The sequence below is a fragment of the Pteropus vampyrus genome, unplaced genomic scaffold, assembly GCF_000151845.1.
Source record: "Pteropus vampyrus isolate Shadow unplaced genomic scaffold, Pvam_2.0 Scaffold8, whole genome shotgun sequence".
In the NCBI taxonomy this organism is placed as follows: domain Eukaryota; kingdom Metazoa; phylum Chordata; class Mammalia; order Chiroptera; family Pteropodidae; genus Pteropus; species Pteropus vampyrus.
The window spans coordinates 5,375,663-5,394,592 of NW_011888789.1; the positions used below are offsets into that span (position 1 = coordinate 5,375,663).

The 18,930-nt window shown below is 32.8% G+C and overlaps 1 protein-coding gene across 1 annotated transcript in view; it reads left to right on the plus strand.

The window, feature by feature from the left end:
- Positions 1-18,930, plus strand: part of TNKS (tankyrase) — a 192,203-nt gene that overhangs the window by 152,830 nt on the left and 20,443 nt on the right. The window contains exons 13-20 of the mRNA XM_011371784.2: positions 677-756; positions 3,866-4,011; positions 5,782-5,947; positions 7,301-7,520; positions 7,806-7,915; positions 11,516-11,704; positions 13,546-13,783; positions 14,387-14,469. Coding sequence (XP_011370086.1) covers positions 677-756; positions 3,866-4,011; positions 5,782-5,947; positions 7,301-7,520; positions 7,806-7,915; positions 11,516-11,704; positions 13,546-13,783; positions 14,387-14,469 — 1,232 coding nt within the window. The remainder of the gene's footprint in view (positions 1-676; positions 757-3,865; positions 4,012-5,781; positions 5,948-7,300; positions 7,521-7,805; positions 7,916-11,515; positions 11,705-13,545; positions 13,784-14,386; positions 14,470-18,930) is intronic.

The window sequence follows — 18,930 nt, forward strand, 5'->3', positions numbered from 1 at the left end:
TTTTTTTATTGGATTAATCAAAACACCTCATTTGTTAGCCTCATACTTGTAGCCTCATACTTAACAACCTGATGTAATTATATTCTACTTAGCATTTGTATCATACCTTCCAATTTTAGACATTTTATTTAGTTGCATTTCCCTGAAATCATTCAATAAATGTGAATTAAAATTTTATATCAGTAGGCCTTTTAAGATCACCGATATTAGGGGTAGTACTTATTGTTTCAGTCGAGGAAATTGAGGCCCAAAGAAAAGGCTAAACATTAAGTACTGAAAGTTGAGTGGCTTCCCTCGGTTTACATAACAAAATCCATGGCAAAGCTTTTTGCTATAATACTTTGTAAGATCAATGTATCATGAAGATGTTCTCGATCTCATGGTCCTGTTTCTTTATGCCTCTTTGCCAAGTTCTGTCCAGAAAATGTGAAGGACAGAGTAGTAGGGATGGAGAAAGATAAGTGTGTCTTACAATTTATTTAAATTTGGCTTTGGATGAGATAGATATATATTGAAGTAAGAAACCACTTATTTCTTATCTGAAAAAAACTGGGGAAAAACCCTATGTTAGACCTTAGAATCTGACCCCTTAATCTCTCTCTTTGCATAATAATTTGCCCTCGTTAACTACTTTATGATTTCTTAAAAACCAACAGTAATCCTTCCTTTTATGTAGAAAGTACACCAATACGTACTTCAGATGTTGACTATCGACTTCTAGAGGCATCTAAAGCTGGAGACTTGGAAACTGTGAAGGTAAGTCATTGCTTTTAATATCTTGAGTAGCATTGTTGAACCTTTTCTAACGCAATTCATTTTAAGCTTGATAAGTGAAACTACTCAAATCCAAACAATGAAAGGAATGAACCGAGTAGATCCATAAACAGGAGATATCTTTAACCACAAAAGATTTACTAGTATATGCATTATATCCATTAAGCCACTGTTTTAGTCACTGTTCTGGTTATGTGAAAGCTCTTTTATTTTCATTTATATTAAAATGTTATTTTTGGCTGCATTCATAAATTTCTAAGCTAGCTCAAGCCTAGATAATATTACAGTCATGTTTCAAAAAATGTTTCTTGAGCTTTTCCAAGAGATTCTCATATTTCCTCTAGAAACCTTTATGATTCTGGAACCATTTGGAATTATTTATATGCAGAAGATAGATTTTATTTTCTCTATAACTCTGCTTGCCAAGAAAATTTTATCAGTTTTGTTTGGTATGGAAATGATGGTTATAGATTTAATGTTTATCAGATAAAAATTTATTCTTATATCAAATATGCTTTTTAAAAACACACTTCCTATCTACAATCATTCATATAGGGATGAAGATAGTAGAAAGGGGTATGGTTTTGGGTTTTATTTGGGTGTTGGTCTTGTGGTTTTGTTTATATTTCTTTTTATTTATTTTTTTAAAGAAAGGCTAATTGCAATATTGTATTGACAGTTATGCCAGGTTACCTTTTACATACTAAATGTTGCCACTTCTTTTTAAGCTCTATTTTTGTGATTTTTTTAGTAAACTAAGTTTAGCACTCTTGATGACATACATTGGTTGAAAATGACAGTATTTTCTAAGCTCTGTTGTCTAGAAATTTTATTTTTGTTTCAATATGCAGCTCATTTTATAATAACATCTGAGTTATTTAAAGAAAAATAGTAAATATCAGTTGGAGTAACCACTGGGGAGAAATTTTAAAGTTTTATTAGATTTAAAATTATGTATTTGTTCTTAAAGATATTTTTATCATTTGAAGTGTATCCTAATGAAAGAACATCTTTAATATGAAAATGGCCAGACTCCTTTTCTATATCGCAGCGTGATAATCTCAGCACTAGCATTGCTACTATGTGCCCATCATATTAATAGTTTATTTTTAATGTAACAAAGTAATATAATTCAATTTGTGTTATGTATAATTGGCATATATACTGTAGCTTTCAGGTTTCCTAAACAGTCTATTTACAATAAAGGCCAATTTTATTTTTATGAATGGAATTGAAGTGGCAGAAGAAACCAAAGCACAAATTAAGTGAAAATTAATTGTGATTGATTTCTTTTACTAGAGGCTTTAGAAAGTATTAGATATTAGGTATTAGAAGAAAAGGCTGTTTGCTGAGTAATATATTTGCAATTATGAAAAGCAGGTAGGAAATATATAAAATTGCTTTATCATTCAAAAAGAATGTAAAACAACAGAGAATAAAGAACTTCCAAATATTAAAAAGCAAATATTTAATAAGCAGAATGGGCTTTTATTTTTGTAACCTGGCAAAATCAGTCCTTCTTTCCCTCCCTCATCCCTATTTGGCCAGTATTCTCTGGAAAAATAAATAAATTCAGAAGATAAAAACCATAAGAAAAAAGTAGCAGCAGTATGAAGCAGCTTCAAACATCATTGGTGTTCACTACCAATTTTTGCAGCCTTTTTAGTTTATGTAGTAAGTTCTTCATTTCTATTTAACTTTATTTTTTGAATCTCTAATTTAAGTATTAATATAGCCACAAACTCACTTGTCATGAAAAGATAGGATATTTGACCTGGCCAGATGACAGTGGCTCTTCAGAATTTAGAGTCTGGTGTTTTTCCACATAGAGTTGATGAAATTATAGCCTCTCTCTTATACTGTCCAGACTTCTTTCTGTCATGGAAAAATTATACCACCTGAAAAGTCCTGTTTTTACCCACTAATGTGAAAACCCTTACTTAGACTATCAGTTATCTTCCAGGTTCTTAGTTTTTATGTAACAGTAGCTCATTACAGTGGCAGAAGCGGCAGCAATATTGTCAATACCTAGAAAGCCCTTGCCATCATAACTTGTAGCCTAGAAAATGCCACTGTTTTCTCTGCTTTTTTGACTTGTCGTCTTTTCATTGCCTTTCTTCTTATCCCTTCCCTAAATTCCGGTAAAGAAAGTAACCAACTACGTAGCAAAGAGATCAAGAGATTAATAATCAAGAAAACAGGGTTTGGGTCCTTACCCTACCCCTTACCAACTCTATAAAAAAGGATATCACTTAACCTCACTGGGTCTTGGTTTATTTATCTGTAAAATAGAGATAATGATCAGCATCACAGATAGGTAGTAATTCTCTCACTGAAAGAACGAGTGTTTTTTTATAAATTGTAAATTACTGTTCAAATATTATAATTCATCTATCTCCACTTACAATGCAGCCCGAGAGTCAAAAGGAGAAAAGAAGACAGGAGAGGTTTGGAAGGAGAAGGAAGTAAAGGCCAAAAACTAGAATATGATTAGAAATAGTTTGACTTGTAGAGTTAGACAAACATCCCCTAACAATCAAATAAAGCACTGTGGACTGAATGGTTTTGTTGTAGTGGATCAAAGGGCCAAGTGGGTAGCCCAGGCAGAATTAATATAATTTTTCCAGAGCCTTTTTGCTTGCCACGTCAGAGAAGACAAGAACTCTGGGTAGTTCTGCAGTCAACCTGGATTTGTCTTATTTGAGCAAAGGATGGCTAAGTACAAGCAGACATGCTATGACAAGCAGTCTCAGGAAGGAAAGCCTTATGAAGATTTAAAAAAAAAAAAAAGGAAGGCATCAGTTGCCTTGCAAATGCTTGCTTTATTATGGGTTTTTCTTTTTGATTAAGATTTTGACCAGGAAATGTTAAAAAAGATTTGATTGTTCTCTAAGCAGTAAGAATATTAATAGAGACTGTAAAGACAAGCACAGTGCTGATTTTTAAACATCACTTGTATTATCTAATCTTTTGAAAATAATATTCATTAGAAAATAATAATTTAAGATACCTACAATATTTTGGAGCAAAATCTAATAAGTAAATATTATTGTTCTTTTTGTATTCGTCTGTGTGTATGTGCCATAAAAAGCAACTTTGCAGCTCTCAAAATGTGAATTGCAGAGATTTGGAGGGCCGGCATTCTACACCCCTACACTTCGCGGCAGGCTATAATCGTGTGTCTGTTGTGGAGTACCTTCTGCACCACGGTGCCGATGTCCACGCCAAAGACAAAGGGTATGTGTTAGCATTTAGCTGTTCAGGATTCATTCTCTTGAGACTTAAAAGAATTATTTTAATATTTTTTAAGGCTTTGATTTTTTTTCTGCTTTTAAAAAATAATGCATTTTTTTTAAGTTTAAAGCATAAATTTAAACATTATGAAAATGTACAGTATACAAAGTGAAAATTCCCTATCACCTTACCACCTAGAGATTACAACATTAAAATTTCGTTCTAATCCTCCCAAAATTTTATATGCACATCCGGGTGTGCATGCTATGGTGGCAGCGGCGGTGGTTCTAATGTAAATGATGATGCCATTCTAGTCTGCTTTGCAGTTTTCTTTTTTCACCCAGTAGTGTATCTGGAACATCTTTTCATATCAGTACTTAATAGTTCGTCTCATCCTTTTAATGCCTGTACAAAATATTTCATTGCATTGTATGAATGTGTTTCTATAGCCTATAATTTGTTTATTCCTTGTTTTGTTATTGAAAATATATAATCTCTTCCAAAAAGAAGCCATTCATCCCAAAGTCATCAGTATTAATAAAAACATAATTTCACTTTTTACTACTTCAGATATTCTATATTTTTATATTAGTTTACTAAATTATTTCTGTTTATCTAGACAGAGTTTTTAAAGCATCCATGGAAGCTATTTAGAAATGCAAGAAGGAAGTTTTAACTGAAATGAGCCTCCGTATTCTGAGTTAATTTCATATCATCTCAAAATACAAATAAGCAAGTACCTTTCTGTACAGTAACATACCAGAGTGCTGTAGAATTAAACCACACAACTTAGATTTCAATTAACCATTATAGATGTCTCTTTTATCACATCAGACATGAGTATTCAATATTATCACTAGCTCTTTCAGAGTGTTTGTTCTAGTGCATTAGAGAGCAACCAACATTTGTTTCTATTGCCTATTTTAGCATATAGTATTCTGACCTCAAAACATTTTTTAAAAATTTAAAAGGCACTGATCTCTCTAAATAAAAGGGCACTTGGCACCTGGTTTTTGCCATGTCTTAAGTGCAACTTAAACTTACTCTTTTAATGGACCCTTTTTTTATGGGAACATTTTTTGCCCTTTTAGAATGTCAGCTTCCTTCTAATCAGAACTCGGAGTCATCTCAGAATAGTTTGTTCATAATGAGGCAGCCAGATTTTCTCATCTGTCAGCTACAGGGTTTATGGTTTGACACCATTATTTTCCTTACTGAAGTTCTGTATCACTTATATTTTGAGTTTTCATTGCTTGGCACCTAACTATTTAAACCTATGTACGGAAACCAAAAGTAATAAAAACCAAAAACAAAAGGTAGAATTTGCCTAAATAAATAAGCTAAATTACATTGTATATTTTATAAATAAGCATACCGTTTTCATGAGGAAAACCCAAATGGAAGAAAATCTGAGCGATGATAAACCAGAAACCACTTTGTACTATTGTTTTAAATTACCTGAATGAAACCTCAATTAAAAGTATTGTAATGAGACATTTTTCTTTGGAGATATATATGTATTTTAAGAATAAGGATTGCTGTGAAATTTATATCTATCACCAAGAAACTAGGGAAGTCCTTATATTGAAAGAGACATTTTTTGAAATTATTAATTCTTATTTGGAAATGGATGACTATATCTTTAAAACCAGAGAATTTTATTAAGTGAGTGTTTAGTATAGTCAGTGTCATAGGAGAATTATATTATTTTTACTGTAAGCATTTTAACTCAAAGATGTGTTATATGTCTTTAAAATAATTTTTTTTGTTTAGTGGCTTGGTACCCCTTCATAATGCTTGTTCATATGGACACTATGAGGTAGCTGAGCTTTTAGTGAGGCATGGAGCTTCTGTCAATGTGGCGGACTTATGGAAATTTACCCCTCTACATGAAGCAGCAGCTAAAGGAAAATATGAAATCTGCAAGCTCCTTTTAAAAGTATGTAATTTTAAAAGTTGTGAAATATAAAGTAATTTATGGTTAGTATGTATATGTAAAATTACATCAAAGGAAATTATTCTGTTAAGTATCATAAGTGCTATGGAGACAGCTTCCATTTTCCATTTTAAGGGGATGTTTAAGTGTGATAGCATGATACTTACATAGCATTGAGTAGTGTCTGGAGTGCCTTACTGAACTGATTTGATTAAGTTCAGTTCATCACCATTTATCAAGGAAAGAGTTGAATCAGTTTGCATTACTTATCTAATACTAATGGTATTAATATCAGAAAACATTTGTACAAGGAAGTAACAAGTTTTTTGATCATTTGTTTTTTTTCTTACTGGCTCTTTTATTGTTAACAAACTCATTTCTCATTAAATTAAACATATCAAAAAAATTATTTTAATATCAGATTTTTATTAAAATATAAGATAATCTCTAAACAGAGTTGTTCATGAATTTTGGGGATATACATGAAATAATAGAAGCTAGTAATTATATGAAACTAACTCAATAATTTTGTGTTCTTTTTAAAGGATATGAAAAATGACCAAAGTATATGTAATTTTCTCTCTCTCTTTTTTTAACTAGATTAAAATTTATGCTGGTTAAGTATAAATCAAATTCTTCTCCCACCACTTTTCCATTATCAAATATGTTCTTATGAGTCTTGAGAATAAGACTGTATGTGATACTCATTTTATTATCACTAATTAGTAAGAAATAGCTTTCAGGTTACTGTGAATTCATTGTCTAACTTGATTCTTCCAAATTTCTCCAGTAGGCTAATGTTATTAATACATTTATACCTAAGTTCATGATAGGTGTTAAGACTTACGATGAAAAAAGATATTAAAATTACCAAACTTTCTTTGTATTGATTGCATTTAAAATTCAGTATTTTTTTCTACCTGTGTGTCTTCCTCTTCTCACTTATTTTTCATGATATCTACTGAATATTTTTATGTAATTGAAATCTTGTCAAAATTAACATTCTTAATGGCAGAGGTCATTCTTAAAAGGAAAAGACATTTCCAAATACATCTTGGAGCCTGTGAAAGTCTATCAGATGAGAACTAAAAGGTACTCAGTACTTTACCCAATTCACCATCACCATTGGTCCTGAGGCTTGGGACTTTGATTGAGAAGTAGTTAGAAAGCCGATCCAGTATATTGCTATGTAGGGAATTTGCAAAATAAAACAGGATATTGCCTCTGTTCAAAGTACATGTAGAATAGACATCTTTCCTTGGATAAGGGAAAGTGAAGTTAAAAGTAAACAGAAACAAGCAAACCTTAAGAAAGATCCTACAGAAAATACAAACCCCATTTGCCTTTTCTTTGCAGCATGGAGCAGATCCAACTAAAAAGAACAGAGATGGAAATACACCTTTAGATTTGGTAAAAGAAGGAGACACAGATATTCAGGACTTACTGAGAGGAGATGCTGCCTTGTTGGATGCTGCCAAGAAGGGTTGCCTGGCAAGGGTGCAGAAACTCTGTACCCCGGAGAATATCAACTGCAGAGACACCCAGGGCAGAAACTCAACCCCTCTGCACCTGGCAGGTAAGCATCACCAGCACTTTCAAGTCTCATTGTCCTTTCTTTGATACCTAATAAGATTAACAGGAGATGAAAGAAATGCTGAGCATAAAGAGTACTATTTAGTGAAATGCTTTCAGTTAATATAATTTTATATAATGTCTTTATTATAAAGACTCTTAATTATGTGATAACAGTATTAGCTTATAAAGCAAAAAGTATTCAGACTTTAACGTTTTTCTGATCCTTATTATTTTTATACTTTTTTTTTTTTAAGCTGACATGTTTGCCTTTTTTTTCTCTTAATAGCAGGCTACAATAACCTGGAAGTAGCTGAATATCTTTTAGAGCATGGAGCAGATGTTAATGCCCAAGACAAAGGTGGTTTAATTCCTCTTCATAATGCAGCATCCTATGGGGTAAGCATGCTAAAGTTCAAGTCTAGAAACTTTGCTGCCATTTACTGCTTTATTAAATGTATACTATACATGAAGTGAGTAGTATCTAACCAATAGCATAATCTAGCACAATTATAATCTCCTCAGAGTGTTTCTAGCCTTCCCAGTTAAGCTGAACTATCTTTTGGCCAGGGACCATGCTTTTTGTAACTTTTTGGTCTTTTCAACATTATCTAGCACAATAATAGGTGCATAATGGCTGCTGAGTTAATATTTATTGATGCAGATAATAAACCTTAACTTTGCATCGAGTAGATTTTAGAAACTGTAAAAGCCAGGAGGTTCTTTTTTAGGCATGGAAATTGTGGTTGCTTATATTTATCGCCAACATTTAAAAAATATTCAAATAAATGGTTGAACTGTTAGTAGATGTGGTTTCATAGAGTTTGAATGACTAGCTAAAACCCCACAAAGTCCAGAGTCATTCTCTCAAAGCACTTAAACTGTAATCATCAGCTGAAAGTAGACTAAGAGGAAGAGGAATGTATTGCACTGCCTCGATGCCATTTGTTGAAAATGACTGCCTGGAAGTCACCAAGGCCCACTTCACACCTGATGAATCACACAGGAATAAGATGCATGCTCATGTTCATCTACTTAGTACCTGCTTGACTATAAAAATCCACAGATGCCAGATTTTACATACTAGGGGTTCTCACAGTTGGAGAGGACAGTTTCTAGATTTGCCAAAGTCTGACAAACTATAAAAACTAGTCACTGTAATTTCCATATTCTCTTAACTCTCTTCTTCCTTGCCCTTTATAAGGAGAATATCTTCATCTTCTCATGCCCCCTTACAAAGACCAAGAATGTTTCTCTTTTTTCGACTTCCTTCTTACCTTTCTTAAATTCAGGCCCACACAATGTTTTTACATCATATTTATCATTTAAAGCATTTTGTGTTGAAGCTGGGTTCTGAAACCATATTAAATTGACTTTCTCCTGGAAATATTCCAAGAGCTTAGTCCTTTTCTAGACCTTCTAGTTCAATACTTTGTTCATATATTGTATAGAACTGAGCTGTAGCTTATTTATTGCATTTGTCAGCCTTAAATTCAGTTACTATTTTTGCCCTAGTGGTGTAGCTATTTAAAAGACTTACGAATTGTGTTTTTAGCATACTTGGGTAGTAATAGACTCCTTTATTGCTCTTTCAGATGTTTGTCAGCAAATTGAAAAAGCATGTAACTCGTTTCTCTAAGCATAAACTATAAATTCAATATAAAGAAAGTTTAAGGATACATACCATAGATAGAATTCATTTTACACACACACATAATTTTCCTTAGACTATCTAATTTTGGAAACCTATTGAAATTAGTCTACTAAATTATATTATTCTGCCAATATACATGGGAGTAGAATAAAATTAATCATCAGAAACACAATTTAAATAGTCTATAACCTTATTGTAGAGTAGCTTGAAATTATTCCATGCTTTTGGGTTAACCGAACAAAAATAGGTATTCTTTTCAACATATATCTTTGAATAAAGGAGATAAATTACTGGGTTTTAAGTGACTTTGATAGTATATTATATTTAAAAATTTTTAATACTACTCAGAAAAAGTGCCTTTCTTTTTTATTTTTATTTTTTGAAATGTCTTCAAGAGAGCAAAGACTGTCTTAAGGAAAATACAAAGAAACATGCCCTAATTCCCATCTTGGGATATTTCTGTCTTTCTCTTCCCCATCTCTCGTCCCATTCTCATGAAAGTCAGCTTCAAATAACTCAGTATATCACAGCTGAGCAACATCATGAGTTAGAAATTTATTCTCAACAGATAATGTGCTCCTTAGTTAATTATTAAAAGTAATCAAATATGCCAGGAAATATCCATGAAGAACCCAAATGTGCCAATTGCACAAAATTAGAGAATATTGAAGTTGAAATGGATTTCAGAAATACTTTAAATGGTAACCAAACTAGCATCCCTAAATGTATTTATAAGAATAAGTTATTTTTATTCTTTTCAAAAGCCTAATCATGGAATCATTATTACCTTTCTATAATCAATTGTCTTTTTTTCTTTATGCATTTTTTTAAATTTTATTTTATTATTAGTTTCAAGTATACAGTACATTGGTTAGACATTACTACAGTTTATAAAATGATCTTCCTAATTACTCTTTCTCTCCTCTGGCTCTTCACCTAGCCATTAGGTAATGCTAACTGTATTCCGTATGCCATGCTCCCCATCCCCATGACCATCTATCAACTGCTAATTTGTATTTCTTTAACCCTTTACCCCATTCTCCCAGCCCCCAACTCCCCTCCTTTCTGGCCATCACCAAATTGTCCTCTATATTTGTGAGTCTTGTTTTTGCTTAATCAATTATCTTAAGCTTATTTTATAAGGACTTTTGGGAAGAAGCTAAAAGCTTTTGCTATACAGAACTTATTGAGAGAACTACTCTCCTTGAAACTTTCTCCTACATTGTTTTTCATGGCCCTGCCTCTTTTTAGTTCTTCTACGTTCTTATTGCCCCTTTTGTCTGCCACTCTCCTTTCCCAAAATATCATTCTCAAGGTTTTATCCCCCTTGTGATCATCTTTCTGTATTCCTTTTCTTGTTGAGCTCATTTATCGAGTAGCTACAACTGTCAACTCAGTATTCCATTTTGTCATCCCCCTTGAGTCCCTACACCCAGTGCCAAGCACTTAGTAGGTATTCAGGAAATATTTGTTTGGTGGGTGAGTGGATAAGAGAGAGTAAGTGAATAAATAAATGATGCCCTCTTATCTGTGCTCCAGCCTTTTATGTCAAACCATTTACATCATTTGATCCTTTATCTCAAAAACTATGTACCCCGAGTGAACCTTGTCTTTATTAGTTTCATTCCCTAATCTTTTGGAGCAAATTTCTTTGAAAAGGTAGTCATCCTGACTTTTCTTCTCTTTCTTCCTCTATGGGTCATTTAATTTGTCTTTCTAAAATCCGTTTTTTCCCTTTTAAAATTTCTCAGATTTAGCTTTCTTTTTCGTTCTTCTCTGATTATCACAGTTCAAGATCTCATCATTGCATGCCTAGGATATTAGTTAATGTATTTGCTGCTAACATTTTCTTCACCCCCTAAATCATTGGGGACATGACAGACTAATTTTTGTAAAATGTTGTGTTGTGTTACATTACTTTCCCAGAGGCTGAAGAAAGAATATTGAGAAGTTTTGAGGTGACTGTTTTAATAAACAGATCAGATGGAAATGGTTTAGAAGAGAAATGGAAAGATAAGAAAAGCAGTGGGTATAGAATGCTTGTTTGAAATGTTTGACAGACAGACCATTAACAGGAGACTTGAAGTCAGGTAGTAGTAAACATTTTATGTGTTTGTTTTTAAAATAGGACTGAATGTTAGAAGACTGAATAAAATTTTTTTAATGCTCCTATGAAGAATTATAGACTACAAGGTTAAAGAATAATTGTGGAACTAATATTTTAGGGGAGGCAAGGCAAGATGGAGTCCAAAATACAGGGATATTAAGTAAAAGCAAGTATATGTGGTAGAGCTTTACCAGATAATCCTATTCTTAACTCTTCACTTCCTTTTATTTTTCCTCAGCATGTGGACATAGCAGCATTATTAATAAAATACAACACGTGTGTAAATGCAACAGATAAATGGGCATTTACTCCTCTTCATGAAGCAGCCCAAAAAGGAAGGACCCAGTTATGTGCCCTCCTCCTAGCACATGGTGCAGATCCAACTATGAAGAACCAAGAAGGCCAGACACCTTTAGATCTGGCAACAGTAAGTCCTCATTTCAAAATATTCAGAATTGCTTATTATACTTTCAGAGATGTCATTCAATTCCAGGGCTTAGCAGATTTAGCTTTAATATGCATATTTTACTTAGAATAAGAACAGATTTCCTTCTGTAATTTTTTAAATTCACTTTTTTAATATAATTTAAAGCTCTGTTACGCAAACTGAGTAGTAAGTTAATTCATTTTGCCATACTTGGAGGGAGAAGATGAATCTTAGGAAAATCACATATCTAATCCTCAAAGAATTACATTTAATTTTACACCTTCTATATTTGGCAACTGACGTTTATGATAATTTACCTGAGGCTTTGAGGTAGTCAAAGAAAAATTAACTTCTGGGCAGTATTTTACTCTTCTGAAGATGGTAAAGAAAATTGATGTACTGTAGAAATACTTTCAAAACCAAAAATTAAGTTTTTGTGGTTAAAAATTATTTAACTACAAAATTAAACACAGCGTCATCTACCCAGAACTTTCTGAAAAGCAGGGAATTACTGTATGGTCACAATAATTTATAATTTTTTGAGGCAGAAATACATTTCCAAGCTACATTCTGTTTGATATATTTGTTGCTAAGTAACAAACGATATCAAAACAACTAATAGCTTAACCAAAATCGAGTGGCTTACTACAATGATTTATTTATTTTTAATGTTTATTTATTTACTATTTAAACATTATTAAATATTTCTTATTTCTCACAGTTTTGTGGGCTGACTGGGTTCAACTAGGTAGTTCTGCTGTTTGTGCACTTAACTTTAGCTGAGACCACAGCTGAGGCTGCACACTAAGACAGCCTTTTCTCCTACAGGATCTCTCTACATAGTATGTTGACACTCAATTGCCCAAATGTCTTTACAGCATGGAGGGTGGTATCTTAGAAGGAAAAAGTAGAAACTGCAAGTCCTTTAAAGCCGTGCTTAAAAGCCTCAGAACATTACTTCCTCTGCATTCTATTGATCACAGCAACTCACGGGCAACCCAGATTCTAAGGAAAGGAAATAGACACCACCTCTTGATGGCAGGAGTGGCATGCACGTACACAGAGGAAGGAATTAATGGTTAGCTACCTTTGGAGGCTCGCTCCCACATCCTTTAACAGCAGTTATGCCTAACGAACTAAAAAGTTCATGAATAAACTAGCCAAATTAAAGTGCCGTCCCTTTAAAATTTCACCAGATTTTAATTGTGCATTAAATTAAATGTACACTAAATAACTGAACAAAAATTATTTTAGTCATTTAAGCATAAATAAAATATGGTAAACAAATATGGAAACTTCTAAAGAAAAGATCGAAAATCAACAAATGTGCTTTTTTTAATGAAAGACAAAATATTTTTTTTTACTCCGTTCAAATCTTTATTAGCTTACACATCTTTTAAATGCACATGTAATCAGTATGAACAATTGTGTGCATATTTTTTCACTTAGTGTTAAGAAAGTGTTTTCAAGAATCAACATAGTCCACATTCTTAGAGTTTTTTTTCATAGTTAATTCTTTTTATGTGTGTATGGCGAGAATATGATCTCAGCAAATTCAAGTATGTAATACGGTATTCTTAACTATAGTCACCAGGCTGTACATCAGATATTTTAAAAATGAATTTTTTTAAATTATATAGTTTCTCCAGTTTTACTTACTGAAACTACTGAGACTCTTTGGAGCTGTGCGTCAGAAGATGAAAGAGGAAGAAATGATTTAAATAGGGGATATGAGGCATTTATTAAAGAATAAATTCACAAAGCACTTGGTCCTTAGTAAAAAACTTACCACTTTAAAATGCAGTATTTTTTGTGTTTTTTTGTATTATGATTGTTTATAGGCTGACGATATCAGAGCTTTGCTGATAGATGCCATGCCCCCAGAGGCCCTACCGACCTGTTTTAAGCCTCAGGCTACTGTAGTGAGTGCCTCTCTGATCTCACCAGCATCCACCCCCTCCTGCCTGTCCGCTGCCAGCAGCATAGATAACCTCACTGGCCCTTTAGCGGAATTGGCAGTGGGAGGAGCGTCCAACACGGGGGATGGTGCAGCGGGCACAGAGAGGAAGGAAGGAGAAGGTGAGTATACCCTGGTTCTTAAGTCTTTTGTTTTTATAATTAACAGATTGACTTTTTTTCTACTGGTAATTATTGAACACCTCTCTTACAGACATCTGTAAGTTTTCATATACACAATACCTTATAAGAAATATGTCTTCATAGAAAAAGTTTCTTGGTACCTACATTGTTCTTAGGTATATCCCAGTACATCCATTTCCTACCGCAGTATCTTATTGAACTACTGAGTGAGTCTTATTCCTGAAGTTGATCAGGAAAACACTAAGATATTATTTAAGGAATGAAAACTAAAATGATAGCTGATAAATTTGGAATTTTATACCCACTGTTAAATATTTCATTAAAAGCATTAGATTGCGCTTTATAATATTAAAATTAATATAAATACTACCGATTTAATAAAAATAAACTCTGCTTTTACTTTTCAACCAAATTCAGAGAAAACTTGAAGTGTTTGAATGAAATTTAGGAGTATTTTACACTGTTAATATTATCTGCATAGCCAAGAGTATCAGAGAGCCATGGCTTAAAAAAATATACTGGAACTTCCTTTAGATTGGTAAACTTTTTTCTAAGAAACTTTAATTAATTTATCTGTTTTAGTTGGGGGTCTTGACATGAATATCAGCCAATTCCTAAAAAGCCTTGGTCTTGAACACCTTCGGGACATCTTTGAAACAGAACAGGTAAGCTCTCTTTTATATAGTTTAGTCTTTTTAATTAAACATTAAGAGTTATTTTTCACTCATTTCTTTTTTGCTTCTTAACTGCTGTTTTAAAACCCACAACAAATTTCTAAAGAAGACAAGGGAATCCAGTATTTTATACCTTTCCCCAAAATTGTCTAACAGATGATGGGAGTCTTTAAATTGTTATTTTGTTATATTTTTATAAGCAGTCTGGCTCTATGTTTTATTACATGTCAAAACCACCTCAAAAGAACGTTTTTGAAATCATTATTTTGTTTCCAAAAAGTGTTAGCACTTATCTCATTGCATTATTGATTGATATGACTAGACTCCACTTAAAACCAATGAGGAATTTTTATAATAACTATTTAGCAAAATTTTCATGAAGCAGTTGTCATTAAATTGGAAAGCAAAGTAATATGTGGACAATGTACCTTTTTAAAATCATCCCTTAATGAAGTTTCTGTTGTCCGGTTAGAGTCTAAAATAATGTTGAACCAAAACTTAACCATGTAGTCAAATAGACCTATCCTGTTTTTTAATACATCTTAAGTATCTGCGAAGGTCTTAATATAAAGTCATCATTAGGGTGTTTATGAATTAAGATCCTTATTTGTCATTCTGTTCTTAAACAGGAATAATAAGTTTTTAACTTAATATCCTATGATCTTATTACCATGGTCAGTGTTAAATATTGAATAATAATTTTGCAGTGTATACAAATGTTGAATCACTGTGTTGTCCATGTGAAACTAATGTTATATGTCAATTATGTCTCAATAAAAAATAAAGATTAAAAAGTGAGTAGGTTTCTGAGTTTAAATTGACTATTATTGACATACATAGAATCTTAGAATAGGAAAGATCTTTAGAGATTATTAAGTCATTCTCCCAGATATAAGAATTACCTTTTTAACATCCATATAGGAAGATAACTTGTTAAATTTGGGCATGTGTAATAAAATGCATGTAATTTAAAATGTGCCATAATCTGCCCCCCACGTGTAATCCATTGATCTTATGTTTACATTTACCTTGTTTTGCACAGAAATCTAATCTCTGGTCTACATATGTGTTAGTCACGGGGCTAACAAATTACCACAAACTTGGCGGCTTAAACAATAGAAATTTATTCCCTTACAGTACTGGAGGCCTGAAGTTCAAAATCAAGGTGTCAGCAGGGCTATACTCCATACAGAGGTTCTAGAGAAGAATCTGTTCCATGCTGCTTCTAGTTTTTAGTGGTTGAGGGCCCCTTTGGCTTGTGACCACATAACTTCAGTCTCTGCTTCCATCTTCACAGTGCCTTCTCTGCATCGGCCTTCTCTTTTGTGTGTCTCTTATTGAGGACACTTGTATTGAATGTAATGCCTACCCATCTAATCCTAGATGATCTCCTTATCTCAAGATCCTTAATTATATCTGCAAAGATATAAAAAAGTTTTGTAAATAAGGTTCTTTACAGGTTTGGGGGATTAGAACATAGACATATCTTTTTGAGGGCCACCATTCAGCTCACTACAACATGCTGTAGCTCTTCATATATTTAAGATCTAGTCAATATGTCATGGACTTACCCTTTCAACCACTCACCCCTACAAAGTTTGCTCTATTTTAAGATAAATGTATCTTCTTTTTCAATTATTCTTTTTATGGACATAGTTTCTAAATTCTTCCCTAGCCTCTTTGCCCTACTCTGATTTTTTCATAGACTTATAGTCAGAAGTTCATTACAAACCTCAGATCTTTCTCATATACTGTGAAGATTTTCTAATATTGTGTCTGTTGTTTTTTTAGCTAAATTTCTTTGTTGTTTATTATAGTTTGTCTTTAATGCTCTTAGTGATCAAAAGAGTTAAGTAGATCACAAATATAGGGAACAATCTGGTGACAGAGGGGAGGGGAGTTGTGGATTTGGGAGAAAGGGGTGAAGGGTTAAAGAAGTACAAATTAGTAGTTGGTAAATGGTCACGGGGATGGAGAGCACAGCATAAGGAATGTAATGGCTAGGTGGAGAGCCAGAGGAAAGAGCAATTAGGGGCATCATTTATAAACTGTAGTAATGTCTAACCAATGTACTGTATACTTGAAACTAATAATCAAATTAAATTTTAATAAAAAAAGATCATTAACAGTTAAATACTGAAAAAAAAAACAGTTAAGTGGAAATAGCAGTGAACCTTAATTAAGAAGACCTTAATTCTCATGATTTTCTCCCTTTTATGAGCTGTGTAACATTGGATAAAGCATTAAACCTGTCACCTCCCTTACCTATATAATGTAATAATACCTTCAAATGTCCAGATAGTTAAAATTCTCAGTAATACTGTACTTCTGTACCAGTTTTTAAAATACGCTTTGATGAAGCATCAGATGGGTCTTCCCCCTCACCTCTCCAGTCTGGAAGTGAGGAATTTTATAGACTGTTGTAATAATTTCTTTTTCTTTTAAGCTTCACCTACCATTGATTTTTCCCTCTGGTTTGGAAATTATTTATGAGAATACCCTAAATTCTAAGAATCTTTTTCCCTTTTCGTCACTGACGGTATTACAGCTGTTTTAAAAACATTATCCTTTGCTGTAGCCATACTCCAGCCATTATCCTTTCTTCCCAAATCATGTCTACAAACTGAAATTTCACACATCTTTTCTTGATAAAACTAAGACCCTAATTCAAATAAACAATTCCAGTTGACTACTGAAAGTTTTTCAAAGGACTTCAATTCCTACTCTTTCAGTCAGTTTACATCATAATTTTGTTTTATTTTTTTTCTTTTTACCTTATATATTTAGTATTTCAATAATGGATTTCTGGTAGCATGGTTATCTCATTTTATTGATTTTAATAGTTTGGTCTTAACAGTTGGTTTTTTTGACAGCTTATACTGATTTCATTGCTTTCATTGTTATCTTCGTCATTGCAATTTTGTTCTGAGTAAATGGTTCCATTCACTTTTTTCTTTGCCAGAATAATTTCTCTTTTTTTTAAATCAATATGTTGACTATTCCACTTAATATATATTACCTAGTACAGTTCCTTGCCTCCAGACAAGTGACATTATCTTTCTTTCTGTTGAACTGTGTTTAACAGTCTTCTAGCCCAATCACCAAGCAATCAAATTAATTTTTATTTTGACTGCAAGTATTACTTGACTAGCTTTCAGTTATAGAGTAATAAATTTTGTAACCCATTTCCTAACTTACCATGGAATTTTATCCTGTTAATATTCTATATCAGACTAGTAATATGTGATGATGGTCAACATATTGTGTACTGAGAGAAGGCGTGAGGATGCGTGCATTGTACTCATTTAATATATATCTGTTTAGCTGAAGCCAGAAAGTTATACTGCTTCCTGAGATGCTTTGACACATAATATTTTATTGCTTCTGTTCCTACTCATGGGTACTTCTCTCTCAGTGGAATGAGGAATGCAGTTATTTATTTCTGGTCCCAAGAAAACTCTTCAGAGTATCATAGCCTCACCTCTTCAGTTATTCTCTCAGAAGTCTCTAACTAACTTGACTTGTTTGACGTATATACTTTGCCAAGTTCCTTATTAAATAATAAATACCTGTGTCCTTTACATTTAATTGAATATAGTACTAGTGTCACTTTGGCCCTTCATTTTTAATGTAGCTTCCTAACTAGAACACTTTCTGTGGGGAAAGACCAATTTGATTTACATTGCAATTCCTGGAACATAAATACTATGACATGAAAGACTCCTTGTGGACATATTTATGGTAAACCTACATATTTTCATGAAAAGTGACCATACAAATTTTTATTTCAGATTTTTAAAGACAAAATCATGGACTCAAGTAAATTCATTGTGAACATAGCTATAAAGTTAGTTCTAATAACTATTACTCTGGCTATCAACCTTTTAAGCCCAAATAAAAGGCCTTTTTCATTAAAACTCATTTTTCTCTCTCCACCCATAGGTAAAATGAACAAATCTGAGAAACAAGAGTTAGCCCTTCTTGAATTAAAATTCTTGAAATGTCATTTGCTTTATGTGCAAGATTTAGCTGATAACATGAATAATTTTTACAAATTTAAAATTATGAGATGGCCCTGTCATCTCTCCCTTTGAGTTGCTTTCTCTGATTCATTCCTTCCACTCCACTCCATCTTCATCTTGTTCACAGTCGCTTTCCCTTCCAAAACTGCCTTTTATAATGCCATTGTTGGCATTATGTTGTGTCTCCTAAAATACAACTTCGATTGTGTTACTCTACTGAAAAGTCTTCCTCGGACCTTTTAGATAGTATCTTAATACATAAAGCCCATTACGATCTACTCTTAGCCTACTGCTCTGTCTATCCCTTCCTTTATTTCTTTATAAACATCATCCTGTAACCTTTTTAAACATCAATACTTACAGTCTCTAAAATGTTCTGTATTCTCTTACTTGATTTTTCTTTTGCATATGCTATTCCCTTTGTCTTAAG